Source organism: Hyperoodon ampullatus (assembly GCF_949752795.1).
Source record: "Hyperoodon ampullatus genome assembly, chromosome: 3".
NCBI lineage: Eukaryota > Metazoa > Chordata > Mammalia > Artiodactyla > Ziphiidae > Hyperoodon > Hyperoodon ampullatus.
The window spans coordinates 139,954,694-139,969,892 of NC_136916.1; the positions used below are offsets into that span (position 1 = coordinate 139,954,694).

Sequence of the window (15,199 nt, forward strand, 5' to 3'; positions counted from 1 at the left end):
CTTCTCAGCCTCCATAATAACATGAACCAATACCTTATACTAAATTCCTATCTATCATCTATCTATCTATCTATCTATCTATCTATCTATCTATCTATCAATCATTTATCTACCTACCTGTCTATCCTATTGGTTCTGTTTCTATGAAGAACTTTGACTCATAAAGTGACTATTCCATATGCATTTGAAAATAATGTGTATTCTGCAGATACTAATATGCATTTGAAAATAATGTGTATTCTGCAGATACTAAGTGAGATATCCTATAAATGTCAGCTAAATCAAGTTGGCTGATAATATTGCTCAAATCATTTAATCCTTATTCTTTTTTTTTCTTGTCTAGTTCTTGTATCAGTTACAGAGAAGGGTGTTAAAATCTTCAACTATGATTATGGATTTGTATATTTGTCCTTTAAATTCTCATTTTTGCTTCTTGTACTTAAACCTTTTTTTAGTCCCATAGCTATTTAGAATTTTTACATCTTCATGATGAAATGATCATTTATCATTAAGAAATATTACTTCAACTCTGATCATTTTCCTTGACTTGAAGTTTATCTTGTATGACAATATCAACACCAGCTTTCTTAGATTTGTTTGGCCTGTCTTTTCACCTCTTTTTACTTTCAACTTTGCTGGGTCTTTAAAATACATCTTGTGTAAACTGCATGTAGTTGAATCTTGCTCTTTATTCATCCTTGTAATCTCTTTCTTTTCTTTGGATGGTTCAGTTCATTTACACTTAATGTAATTATTGATATGGTTGGATTTAAGTCTTTTATCTTGCTAGTTGTTTTCTATAGTCCCATTTTGCCCCCCTCATTTTCTCCTTTTATGTCTTTGTTTTGGTTAATAAAACATTTTTAGTACTCTATTTTATTTAATCTTTAAGAGTTGGAAGACCTTATTTATTTAACAAATAATTGTAAAGCTTCTTCTGTATGCCTGGCGCTGAGCCTGGTGTTGCATACAATAGTGAAGAAAATGAACATTTCTGCATCTACTGAGTTTGCATGATAGCAGATCTAAGATGATTAGTACTCTATTTTAATTCAATTTCTCTATTGGTTTTAAGTTATACATCTGTATTTTTTTTTCACGGTGGTTTCTCACATTCTCCAACTAAACTCCCTTCAGTGATACAAATATTCCATGTGCTTCTCCAATATAAGAGCTTAATATGTGGCTATTAAGACCTTGAAATGTGGCTAACAGAATACAGAAACTGAATTTTAAATTATATTTCATTTTAATTAATTAAAGTTTAAATTTAGTCACTTGTGGTTAGTGATTACTCTGTTGGATAACACATCTTCATCATTCTAGTTGGAGTTAATATTGTACCCCCTCACGTAAAATGTAAGAACTTCACAATAATATAATATCAACCCTATCCTTTTTGTTATTGTTGTTATATATATTTACTACTACATGAGTTAAAACCCCTACAATATATTTGTCTTTTAACAGTCTTTTGTCACTTAAATAACTTATGAGAAGGAGAAAAAAAGACAGTCCTTCATATTTACATGCCTATTTGCCATTTCCGCTGCTCTTATTCCTGCAGAGTTCCTGTATTCTGGTGCTTCCTTCCTCTACTGCAGGTTTCCCCCTTGCTATCATTTCCCGTCATCCTCAAAAACTCTTCTATGACTATTTCTTATAGTTCACAATGAATTCTCCCAGCATGCATTTATCTGAAAATGTTTTTTCTGTTTTCATTTTTCAAAGATATTATTACTGCACATATAATTCTGGGTTGGCCACTTCTTTTAGCATTTTAATGATGACATTCCGCTTCTTCTGGCCTCCATTGTTTCTAGTGAGAAGTCGACTCTCACAGCATTGTTTCCCTGTATGTAACTGACTTTTCTCTACTCTATCTTTGGTTTTCAGCCTTTTGACTATGACATACCTAGGGGTGGTTTTTTGGATTTATTCTGGTTGGATTTTGTTGATTACACAATTTGTAGGCTGATGTTTTCCACCCAATTAGAAGAGTTCTCAACCACTGTTTCTTCAAATTTTATTCTACTCCATTCTCTTTCTTCTCTTCTACTAGGACTCAAATTACATATATATATATATATATATATATATATATATATATATATGTAATTTCAGATATGTTCTTTTTATTTCTAATATATCCATTTGTTTTATTTCTTTGCTGATACTCCTCATCTGTTTACTCAATATATTCATCTTTTCCTGTTCACCCTTAAATGTATTTAGAGCTGTTTTAAAGAACTCATCTGCTAATTCCAATATTTGTGTTCTCTTGGATTCTGCTTCTATTGACTGTTCCTTTTCTTGATTATCAGTCACATTTTCCTGCTTCTTCACATGTCTAGTATTTTAAATATTATTCTTGAATACTGTTATAAGGGAGTTATAGAGAGTCTGGATTATTTTACCTTCCTTTGAAGGGTGTTGACATTCCTTCTATCAGGCTGTTAAATTACTGGCAAATCTTTTTGATCTTGTTAGGCTTTATTATTTGTTAGGACAGTTCTATTTCAGATTGATTCTTAGTCCTGAGGCATGGTCCTTTCTCTGGGTCATGGTACTTACTCCTAAGGTATGGCCTCTTTGGGGTTTCAGTTGAATACATTAGGTGCTTAATAAGGCCTCTCCACTGTGTCTGGGACAAAATTCTCATGTTTCCAGCACTGCACAGCCTGTGATCCGTTGGCCCAGCTCTCTTACTTGCAGAGCTATTCTGTCTTAGGCCTCATGAAATCTCATCCTGCACACAGGCTGTTAGGCAACACTCATGAAGCCTTCTTTGTCACCCTTCTCTGCACAGCTTCTTCCTTTATGATATCCTGCCTTACAAATTCCAGAGACCACGGATATCCTAAACTCTATCTGCACCTCTTCAGCTCAGCAGGACATCCATATCCCCTTGGATTCCACTTCCTTATGGTCCAGTTGGTGACCCCAAGCAGACAGCTGAAGAAGATGTGGAGCTCTCTGTGTGTTTCCCTTCTCCCGAGTATCACAGTCCTACAGTGTTTATTGCCAAGTGCCTGAAATCAGTTACCTCAGATATTTATAATTGGTTTCAGGGGAGGGCCAGTCCGGTACCAGTCACTCTGTACAGCCAGAAGTGGATGTCCTCTTCTGTATGATTTGGTATGATATGTATTGGGTTGGTCAAAAGGTTCGTTCAGTTTTTTCCATAAGATGTCTCTAGTAGCACTTAGGTGTCTTTAACTTCATTCAAAACAATTTTGTTAGATTGTATGTGACAGCTGTCATACCAGCGTGCATTTAAAAAAAGGCTTATCAAAATTGGTGAATTTTTGTGTAGCCATTTTAATATTGAAGATGGAAAAAAAAGCAACATTTTCAGCATATTATGCTTTATTATTTCAAGAAAGGTGAAAACACAACTGAAATGCAAAAAAAAGATTTGTGCAGTGTATGGAGAAGGTGCTGCGACTCATCAAATGTGTCAAAAGTTTGCGAAATTTCATGCTGGAGATTTCTTGCTGGATGATGCTCCATGGTTGGGTAGACCAGTTGAAGTTGATAGCGATCAAATTGAGACATTAATTGATTGAGAACAATCAACATTATACTACGTGGGAGATAGCCAACATACTCAAAATACCCAAATCAAGCGCTGAAAATCATTTGCACCACCTTGGTTATGTCAATTGCTTTGATGTTTGGGTTCCACATAAGTTAAGTGAAAAAAAATTTCTTGACCATATTTCCACATGCAATTCTCTACTTAAAGGTAAAGAAAATGTTCTGTTTTTAAAACAAATTGTGACGGGCGATGAAAAGTGGATACTGTACAATAATGTGGAACTGAAGAGATCGTGAGGCAAGTGAAATGAAACACCACCAACCACACGAAAGGCCGGTCTTCATCCAAAGAAGTGATGTTGTGTATTATGGTGGGATTGGAAGGGAGTCCTCTATTATGAGCTCCTTCCAGAAAACCAAATGATTAATTCCAACAAGTACTGCTCCCAATTAGACCAGCTGAAAGCAGCCCTTGATGAAGAGTGTCCAGAATTAGTCAACAGAAAACACATAATCTTCCATCAGGATAATGCAAGACCACATGTTTCTTTGATGACCAGGCAAAAGCTGTTACAGCTTGGCTGGGAAGTTCTGATTCATCTGCGATATTCACCAGACATTGCAACTTTGGATTTCCATTTATTTAGGTCTTTACAAAATTCTCTTAATGGAAAAAATTTCAATTCCCTGGAAGACTGTAAAGGGCACCTGGAACAGTTTTTTGCTCAAAAAAATAAAAAGTTTTGGGAAGATGGAAATGTGAAGTTGCCTGGAAAATGGTAGAAGGTAGTGGAACAAAAGGGTGAATATGTTGTTCAATAAAGTTCTTGGTGAAAATGAAAAATGTGTCTTTTATTTTTGCTTAAAAACCGAAGGCCCTTTTTGACCAACCCGGTACACCTTAATAAAGTACTAAAACAAAACATCACTTTTCTTTTTTTCACTTAAAAATCTTTGTTTCATTTCTATGTCAGGGCACTGTTCCTGATGATTATTACGTATTCTTAATCTAACCTCAATAATCGTTAGTTTGTTGAAGTTCATTTAAATTACTATAATATTTCTAAATGACAATGATCAATAATTAACATTAATATCTGTGAGACTCATTACAGTGTATATCAAACATTGAAAAGACATTTTTCAAGACTTTAAAACAAAATGTGGGTAGAACTAAGTGTATTCTAATATCCTTCTATTTTAAAAAGTGTGATAGGGCTTCCCTGGTGGCGCAGTGGTTGAGAATCTGCCTGCTAATGCAGGGGACACGGGTTCGAGCCCTGGTCTGGGAGGATCCCACATGCCACAGAGCAACTAGGCCCGTGAGCCACAACTACTGAGCCTGCGCGTCCGGAGCTTGTGCTCCGCAACAGGAGAGGCCGCCATAGTGAGAGGCCTGCGCACCGCGATGAAGAGTGGACCCCGCTCTCCACAACTAGAGAAAGCCCTCACACAGAAACGAAGATGCAACACAGCAAAAATAAATAAATTAATTAATAAACTCCTACCCCCAACATCTTCTTTAAAAAAAAAAAAGTGTGATAAAATTATGAGATAATAAAATGATCTACACAAACCTTGTTCACTGGCACAAAATTCTATTTGTAGTTTTCTTAAAAACATCAAAAATAACATTTCTCACTGGTTATAATTTAACTGGCATGTCAAAGGAAAATGCTAGAAACAAATTTTCCTGACACTGAATTTCTAAGAAACTGAAATAAATCATCGACTGTACCATAATTTATGTGTTTTACTTTATTGTTTAACAAAACATATCCAAGCAATATATATGATACTGCTGTATGTATAAATCGATTAGAGATAAGGCATATTGAGTCAGTAGTTTACTTGAGACTAGAACCGGCTCTGGGGAGCTCTGGCTTCACATTCTGAAGACCCAGGGGATGTGTAATAAACAACATGAGAAATGGCCAACTTCTGGTTCTGGCTCCTCATCTGTAAAATAGTTTTGGTCTAGAGTTTTCAGGCATGACTTCCAGATCAAAGGACCCAACCATTTTGAGTTTGTATCTTTATTTTCCAACCCATCTTCTTATTACAATGCTATATTTTTGTCTTTCATCTTAAAACGTTCATTCCATACGTTTATTTTCATCTCAAAGTAATGACAGCTGTATTTCTGGGTGGTTATCATATTCATCGAATACTTATAAATGGGAACAAAGAAAACGAACATGTGGCAATGTGCCAGGTAATTTTAAAACAAGAAAAGAAAACAATTACCCCATAAATGTAATGCATTGAGTCTTCGATTGCTATTACAAAAATGGACCCAAACTAACAGAAGTAGCTTGTGCATTTACATGGAAATATAGACTCTGGAATGATATCACTGCCTGCCATCAGTTATCTCAAGCTGAGTCCAAGTTTTTAAAAGTCATTTCCTAACTAATGTTAACAAGCACAGGTGTTTCCTGATTTCAGTTGTTCAAACTCTCAAAAAAATGAGTAAGTCAGGGAAATGTATAAAATTCCTTTGTTGGTTTCCTTTCTCCTGTATTGAGCCCAAGTTTCATCTTAGTACTATAAGTGGTTTTTGTGTTTCCATGCCCATTTAGCCCATGAGCTTATTTTTTCCGTATTTGTTTGTCTTGTTACTGGTGTTATTTTTTTCAAGTTTTCCTCCATATTTAGAATCTCAATATGAGTGATTATATTTGAACTAAGACAATGTGTCAAAAATTCTCCCTCTGAGTTGAAGAGTCTCTGAGGGTGGTGGAGTTGAGCCCTGGTCTTGAGCACAAATTCCTCAGCCCAGAGAGGGGACACACAGCGTAGTGTGAAGCAGCAAGAATGAGGTGGGGGAAGGGAAAGTGAGCAGCAGGGTGAGGAAGAACTGATAACATTTATATAATACTATAGGACTTCGCCACTTGTTTTATTAAAGTTGGTTTTTCATTTAATTCTGTGCAATCATGTGACTTCTTTAAGGTCATCTAGTGATTTTAGAGGATGCAAACCTAAATCTTTGAATGCTATTGTCTCTCATGCCTGGGCTTCTTGAAAAATTAAGTATAAAAGAATCAGCTAAGCTTGCCAAACTTTGTCAAAAATGCCAATTCCTGGGCCATCCAACTCCCTACTCCATCCCCAAAATCATGGCCAGAAAGCCTGAATTGCCCTTCTCTCACTTGTTGGCTTCTAGAGCTAAAATTATGTTGCCTGTATTGTGGGACTTCATTAAATTATTAGAAAACAAACAGTACATTGCTTTACTACAAAGTATTTACCTACTTTGCTCTTCTAGTATCTACAATTGCTAACTTTTTGTATTCTAAACAAATGTCTCGAGTCAGAGTTCTAAAAAGGAAAGAGGGGAAGGGATTTGGGGGATTTTAATATGGAAATATGTATTGGTTTTGTAGAAAGTTAAATTTTTCTCCTTCCCTGAGAAAGATGATTGGGGTTGACGTGAAAATTTTATACTTCATTACCAAGATTTCAAGGACGGAAAAGCTTTTTTTATACCTCCTTATTATGAACTATAAGCTCTTGGGAAGAGGGGACAAACTGCTTCTTCATTTCCAAGAACCAGAAGACGTTCAAGTTTCACCAGAAAGATGACAGGAAATGATTTCAGTTTGAAAGGGTTAAAGTCCACCTATCTGTGATTTTGATGTGCAGTTTTTTAATATTAGCTAAATAAACTTAAATTGCTGAAATGTTCATTACAGAAAAAAATAGAAAAATCACAAAATACAGACAAATGAAAAGAAGAAAAAGCCACCCACAATAATAAACATTTATAAAGTTGCTTACTATGTGCCTGGCACTGTTTCAAGGGCTTTACAAACACCTCTATAGAACACACATTAGCCCACTTTATAGATGAAAAACTAAGGCATAGTAAGGAGAGGTAGAGCCTAAAGTCACACAGCTATAGGGGATAGGATTTGGGTGGAGGAAACCTGGCTCCAGAGTCTCTGTTTTCAACCTCTACACTAGCCAGACTCTGCTCTGTAATCTATGACCTGTGATAACCATTGTTCACACTTAGGGGTCTACCCTTCCAAATTTACACATACACACACACACAACATACACATGCACACTTTACACCAAATAGGATCCTGCTGAATTACAGTTTGATAGCCTGCTTTTTTCACTAACAGTATATTGTGAACATCTGTAATGGCTACTCTAGTAAATAGTAACTGCTACATTCTGGCAAAATATTCTATTTAAAGTGAAGCTCCTCCCCTCTCCCTCTGTACAACTACGAAAAAGCATAGCCAAGAAGGCCCAAGTGATCTTCCTATTAAGATTACTTGAATTGACAAAAGCCATTTTATGTACTAAATTTATCACTATCTACTATTCAGTTCCATGGCTGAAAGAACATGTAGAGGGTGTTACAAATGACCTAAAGGCAATTCCAGAGGACTTTGAAAAGTCTGAGTATGATGCCCAATGACCAGAATGGAATTACGGATTAGATGGCCACTGAGTAAACCCAAGAGAGCCATCAATGAGACATAGAGAAAATCCAGCAAAGGGCAAAAGAAAGATGCCATTAGAGCAAAATAATCATTTTCCTCTCACAGGTTTCTTACACAACCCGTAAAATCTAATAACTTGGTTGTTACTTAATAACCACTTAGCTTGTTAATGGACTAGAACCAAATGATAAAAGTTAACGGAACAACTGGACCATTAACTACATTAATAATAGGTTTAGAGAAAATTATTACTATTTTAAACCATATTTGCTTGCTTCTACCACTAGTGCTTTTTAGAAATATTACGAAACATACTAAAATGAAGAGTTACAGTAAGTTCTGCATTCAGAATTAAGGAATTTTGAATTATCTTAGTTTCAAAAGATATTTTTGCCTCATTTGGTGACATGCTTCTGTAAGTTGTGATTATAGAAGTGGAGACGAAGAAATGTTGGAGGTCACTAAATGCAAATTAGTCTTGGCTCCCCTAAACTATTTATCTCTTATGGTATATGAGGTATGTCTTTTTAAAAAAATCTACCAAACTGTAATTCAGACCGAGGACTTGTATGAATCTGTTTCTTAACAGAATGCCTGTAAGGTTTTCCAGGATTCCATAGTACTAATAAGAAAGGCACTTAGGTGATATAAGGGATTTAAAATGAAAATATTCTAACATGGGTAGATTCAAGTAGATGAGTTATGTAAAAAAGTAAATCAGCCGTGGGAGAGATTTGTGTTTGTTCGGTTCACACTCAGAAAATATTTAACTTCACTGGAGTTTCCTGTTAGAAAACAATGGCAGAAATGACTTATGGAGTCATTGCTCCTGATCACCAGGCTATGTCCAGGCAACTTGACTGCTTTTTATGGGGGTATTACTTTTATGTTTGCTCCTCCGTTCTGATCTCAGTCCCTGGAAGGCCCTTCTTTTGGGGAAGGGTGAGAAGCTCAGCCGGTCTACCCCATCGGCTCTTTAGGACTTTGCCCCTCAGCCTTCATTTCCCTCGTTCCCTCATTATGAGCTGTTCATCCACTGACTCACAGACTGTTGTGTCAGGACCCTTTGGCTCTCTGAAGACCTCGTTACTCTGATCTCATCCCAGACTCCTCCCACCCCACCCTACCTCCCGACTTTGCCTCTGTTTCTTCCTCCAAGTCATTGAAGATTCTCCTTTTATCTGGCTTCAGAAGCCTCACAGTGATGTGTCTAGGTTTGGGTCTTCTTTCATTCATTCTGCCTAATACAACATGTCCTTTTCAATGTGACACTCGTGTCTTCCTTGCATTCTGAGAAATGGTACAACATCTGTGAAATAGCTTACCTTTTTCTGTTCTTTTTGGAACATGTATAAGGACATTGTGGCCCACCTTTGCCACTTTATATGTACCTTTATACATATACCATTATACATACGTGCCTTTGCATATTTAGAAGTGGATAAGGAACAGCACTGCTATAACCCCTGTTCTGTGTAGCACTCTCTCCTGACTGCTGAGAATCTCCATCTTCTTCCTCTTTGTACTCAGTGTGTATAATAGTTTTCATTCCTACTATGCATTAAAACCACCTGGGATGGGGGTTAGGTGTGCATGTTTTGAAAAATGGACCAAATCTTAGCTCTTTCATGTATTAACTATGTGACCCAATTCACTTAACCATTCTGGCCCTCACTTTTCCTATGTGTAAAATAGAGATAATAACACTTACTTCTACGGTTGTCATGAGACTCAAATGAAATGTTTGTCAAGTGCCTTGTTACAATGCTGGTGGATACTTAATCAATGGTAATGTGGCAGCTGAGGTAACAGCTGAAATGTACCTTGTGCTTGGCCATGTATCACATATTTTATATTGAATTATGTAATCTTCAGAGCCCTTGTAGATAAGTACATTTATTATTCGTTTGTAAGTCCAGCATTCTAAGAACTGTGTTCGTTTATCTGTGTTAAACTCCAATCTTAATCCTTTGGTATGCATATTTTATGTACTTCATAGCATATTTATATTTCTTACTTTAGATTTTTAAAATGCTATTTACTATCTTTTTTCTATGTTATCATATGTCATTCTAATAACTATGTGATATTCCATTGAGTTGTTATTCTATAATTTACTCAGCCATTTCACTATTACTGGACCTCTTCAGGCAAAGAAGTGATTTCTTACTTTGAAGATTTTGATGTATGGTATCAAACTGCCCTCCAAAGGCTGTGTCATATTATAGTAACATGGGGTAGTTTTTGACCTGGCTGCATTATTCTCTAAATTCTCTATTTTAAAGTGGAATGGGGGTTGTGTGAAATGTTCCTTAAGAAATTAGAAAAGTGGCAGTGATTTAGTCAATCAAGCCATCAATCAAAAAGCATTTAGACAATGTACTAGGAATTGTATATAGAAAAGTCCAAAGTTATAATGTGACTAAGACAAGAAAAAGTAATAGTGATAAGAAAAAAAGAAACAAACCTCTAGTCTATAAAAGAACCTATAACACATATTTCAAAGTAGTCTATACAGATATGCAAGTTGCTACACTGTATTATGTACAAGCCACTAGTGAGCAGGGTGGGATGTGTAGAGAGAGGGAACTTCTTGCTCCCCTGCCTTCCTTAAAAGTCAGGACCAGCTCTGGATAACAGCTGTCATGTAGGTGAGGTCTGTATGGGCAGCTAGTCTTTCCCTACAGGGACTTGGTGCTATGTGCTATCTTCTACCTGTCTAGTGTACCCCAGGAGCCACCTAATGATGCATGACATAGGCCGGAGACAGAGTCTTCCTCAAGATTGATTTAAGGATACTAGTAGAGGAAATCCTCGTTCTGCTGGGGCTGTTAAACTAGAAATCCAGGAAGCTGGGGCTGCTGTAGACCATCTACCCTGACTATAGGCAGACAATTTTAGACAGCAGGCTAAGAGCCACAAGCATAGATGTTTCTTAAACTAAGGCCCATTTTTTCACATGTGCCTTAGATGGCATTCCCTCCTGCAGTCTCAGAACGGTGCGAACTCTCTCCTTTCCTGCATTGTTCCCATTATTAAAAAGCCCTCCGTCTGGTGATTGCGTCCTGATCCTCAGCTCTCACTCTCCTCCTCACTCCAGCCAAACGTCTTGAAAGAGTGTCTAAACTCACTCTCTCCACTTCTTATTTTTCACCTCAACCTACTCCAAATAGGCTTTCATGTCTACCCTTCTACTGAATCGGCTCAAAGATTACTCAGGACCTGTCCATTGCCAACTCCACAGGGCTTCTTCAGTCTTGTTTATTTAATCCCTTAGCATCCTCTGACCTAGCTGACCTTTCCTTCCTGCTGGAGAACTTTCGGGTTAGTTTCCACAATAACTTAACACCACATCCTCCCGCGTTTTCTCTCACTCCCGCCTGCCACTTCTCAACTCCCTTGCCTGCCCTCCACCTATAGATGTTGGGGTTTCTGGAAGTCCGCATCATAAGCCCCTTCTTTTCTCAAGCTACGTTCTCTTCCTATATTTCCTGGAACAGAGATCTCATCCACTATTCCAGCTTTGATTGCGATCTCTATACTAATGGCGCCTACATTTATGCCTTTACTTCAGACTCCACCTCTGACCTTCACAACCACATAGCCCCGATTGCCCACTTTGGTTTTACACTTAAATGTATCCAAGGTGTATCAAACCTGACATGTTTCGAATTGAACTCCACCCCCTCCCAAACCTCCCACAAATCTGCGGCTCCTCTCCTAGTGTTTCCTAATCACTAATGGCTCTGTAATCCATGCAGTTGCTCAGGCTGATTTCCTGCAAGCTCCCCCTTGATACTTTCCTCTTCCTCATTCCCTCCCTTCCATCCATCCCCGAGACCTGTCAATCCCACCTCCTTATCCTCATTGCTGTCACACCACCTGAGTCCCGGTCACCATCTTCTCCCGTCTGGAGTTCAGCAGCAGCCTCCTCTCTGGTCTCCCCACACCTGTGCTTGCCCCTTCCAGTCCATGCTTCACACAGCCCCAGGGAGGATTTTCAAACCCCAATCTCATCCTGTCCTGGCCCTGCTGAACAGCCTTCCAGAGGTTTCCAGCTGTTCATAGCTAATGTCCAAAAACCTACCACTTCTGGTCAGTCTCGGACCCTGACCCACCTTTTCAGGCTCATTTCAGTCACTTGCCCCTCTAGCCACATGGAATCCTCCCTGTTCCCCAAACAGGTCAAACTGTCCCTTTTCTCAGGAACCCTGAATAAACAGATGCTTCTGCTGTCAGTTTTTTTAGGTGACCCTTCTCTGACTACCCCTGACCCCCAGGTTACATTATCTCATGGCACCTTGGCCTGTTCCTCCACTGCACCCTCCCTTCATTGTTTTTCCTCCCTTGTGGGACTGTAAGCCCCAGGAGAGCAGGCACCATGGCTATCCTGCTCACTGCTCTGTCACCACTGCTCACCTAGGCCTGGCACTGACTGATAGGGCAAAAATGGAGTATCTTGTGTCTCTCATCACACAACCCTAGGGCAGCTGTATAGCTGGCCACGATTTGGGACAGTCTTCTTTTAGTATTATAGCCCAACAGCAGCAAATCCTTTAGTGGTTCTTAAAGCTAGAGTCCCACTCTTTGGAGGAGAGGATGACAAAGTTGACCCAAATGGTCCTCTCGACCTTTTCTCCTGGAGCGCCAGGGCCAGGCAGGAACTCCTTGGGTGTTTGAGAGCTTGCTTTACAAGCCCCATCTAAAGCTAAGGTGTCCTTAGGGTGATGTGCTGCATCCTTGCCCTGTTCTTCTAAGGATATTTTGCTTTTTTTTTAAGACAGGCCCTCCCCCACCGACCCTTTGTTCTTACTTGTTTTCATTCCATAGCGTGCCTCAGTGAACTGTTGAGAACCTAGGTTAGAGAGCCCCCAAATAGGGCACTGTGGGTAGGGGGGCTAGAAAGACTGACCTGCTAGCAGAAGACTGAGTCGCCAGAGAGAATGTAATTAAGTATCTTAAGAATGGCCTAGGCTTTATGGGAGACAAATTGGTGGACCTGGCCCTCAGGGAGTAAGGAGCTCCCAGTGGACAAAAACTGCAGGAGCCCTGAGTGGAGAAAAAACTGAAGGCTGCCCCCTCTGACTCATAGAGCAACAGCCCCGAGTGTTCCTAGAAGAGGCAATCGAGCACATGTGCCAGGGACTGTGTGTGTGAACATCTACTGCTCTTGTCATGCAGGGCCGGGTGGACCGGGAATCACCCCGCAGAGGAAGAGATTTATTACGTCCCGGCCATGTCTGTCTTCAGAACTGAAGTTTCCTGCTCTTTGTGCAACAAGACACACCTCTCCGAGGACGGAGGCGGACAGGATTTCCATCATCACTACTGCTCTATTAAAAACACACACACACACGCACACACACAACAACCTTGTAATTACTCTCCGCAGGAAAGGTACACAAACAGGATGGGCCCAAGCTGAACTCGGGATGAGCCATCCCTGTAAAGATTAGGTAAAGGAACCTCCCGTCACGCACCCGCCTCCGGCCAGGGCCTCTCCCAGATGGCCACGTTGGGTCGCCAGCCCACCTCCTAGGGGGGCTAGGGGACGCGGGCGACTCCCGGCCGCGTGGGTTCCCTGCTCCTCCTCCTTCCCGCCTTCCGGCGCTCCCCGGGTCTGTCTCCCACGCCTCAGGTGTTCGCTCAGGCTGGGCCGCAAGCCCTTCCCTTTTTGGCCTGCACCTGGGGTAGCTTCCAGCCCAGAGCTCCCCGCCAGACCCCGCTGCAGGGAGTGCGAGCAGAGCGGTGCGAACCGGCCTGCGCCGCGCTCCCCAGGCCGCTTGCGCCCCGCTACTGACCGAATGCAGGGTCGGGCGCCGGCCGCGCGCCGCGCCCCTGGGCTTCGCAGGGCGCGCCAGCCCCGCGCAGGGTTGCCGTGAACTTGGAGCCCGGCGGCGCGAGGCTCCTGCTCGGGATGGGGCGGCAGCTGCTTCCTGGTTTGAAGCTCACCGAGTGGGGGAGAGCGTGAGCCCGCGGAGGCGGGGGCAGGAGCAGAAGCGGGAGGAGGCGGGGGCAGGAGACGCTTGAGGCTCGAGCTAACCGGACGGGTCGCTCCGGCTCTCCGGGGAGAGGTGCTTCCCGGCCCTGGAGAAGGGGCGAGTCCCGCGCGAGCCCCCGGGAGGCGCCGCGGGCTCGAGAGGGACGGTCGGGCGACCCCGGCCCTCTGAGGGCTTGGCGCCCGGCTCCCCTCCTTTCCACCTCGCGAGGGAGGGAGAGAGGGAGGGAAGGAGGGGAGGGAAGGTCCGGCGGGGGACGCAGAATGGCTGGTCGAGGGGGGCTTGCGCTCTGCTTTTCCCGGGAGCTGCTTCCACTCCTGCGGCCGCCGCGAGGGCTGGCCTGAACGAGGGCTCCCCGCTCTCCCGCTGCGAGACCGCGCGGTCCCTGAGCTGGGACAGCGGCCCCGGCATGTCGTCCGGCACCATGAAGTTCAATGGCTACTTGAGGGTCCGCATTGGCGAGGCCGTGGGGCTGCAGCCCACCCGCTGGTCCCTGCGCCACTCGCTCTTCAAGAAGGGCTATCAGCTGCTGGACCCCTACCTGACGGTGAGCGTGGACCAGGTACGCGTGGGCCAGACGAGCACCAAGCAGAAGACCAACAAACCCACGTACAACGAGGAATTCTGCGCCAACGTCACCGACGGTGGCCACCTCGAGCTGGCTGTCTTCCACGAGACGCCCCTGGGCTACGACCACTTTGTGGCCAACTGCACCCTGCAGTTCCAGGAGCTGCTGCGCACAGCCGGCGCCTCGGACACCTTCGAGGGCTGGGTGAGTACCTTGAACCCTCCCCTTTGTGTCCACTCCGCACCTTCTCCCCCCTTCATTTTACAAAACTTGCCCGGGGCCCGCTTTCCCATCTTCCCAAGCGCAGGCAATTCCCTCCACTGCGGTCCTCGCTTTGGTTCTCGCCCAGGTGGCCACGGCACTGGTGGCTGGTGGCGCGCGAGGGCACAGGTTTGTCTCTAGGAAGCCATCCTGGACACGGTCCCCTTTCGGGATGGCAGCTTGGGCTAACGGGAAGTCGGGGTAGGGGCGGTCACCCCCCTCCGCCCACACTTTGGGTAAGGCGCCCCAACTCTCAGCTTGAGGGTAATACGCAGGACAGGCAAAGAAGGTGTGATAGATAGGAAAGTGACTTGATTTGGGTCAAGTTCTTTAAGCGCTTTTTAGGAGAAAGCGATACATTCTCGCAG

At 42.2% G+C, this 15,199-nt stretch overlaps 1 protein-coding gene across 1 annotated transcript in view; it reads left to right on the forward strand.

Annotated features, from left to right (window-relative positions):
- Positions 1-14,411: 14,411 nt before the first annotated feature.
- Positions 14,412-15,199, forward strand: part of PRKCH (protein kinase C eta) — a gene marked incomplete at both ends in the record, with an annotated part of 225,295 nt that continues 224,507 nt past the window's right edge. The window contains one exon of the mRNA XM_079701199.1: positions 14,412-14,774. Coding sequence (XP_079557325.1) covers positions 14,412-14,774 — 363 coding nt within the window. The remainder of the gene's footprint in view (positions 14,775-15,199) is intronic.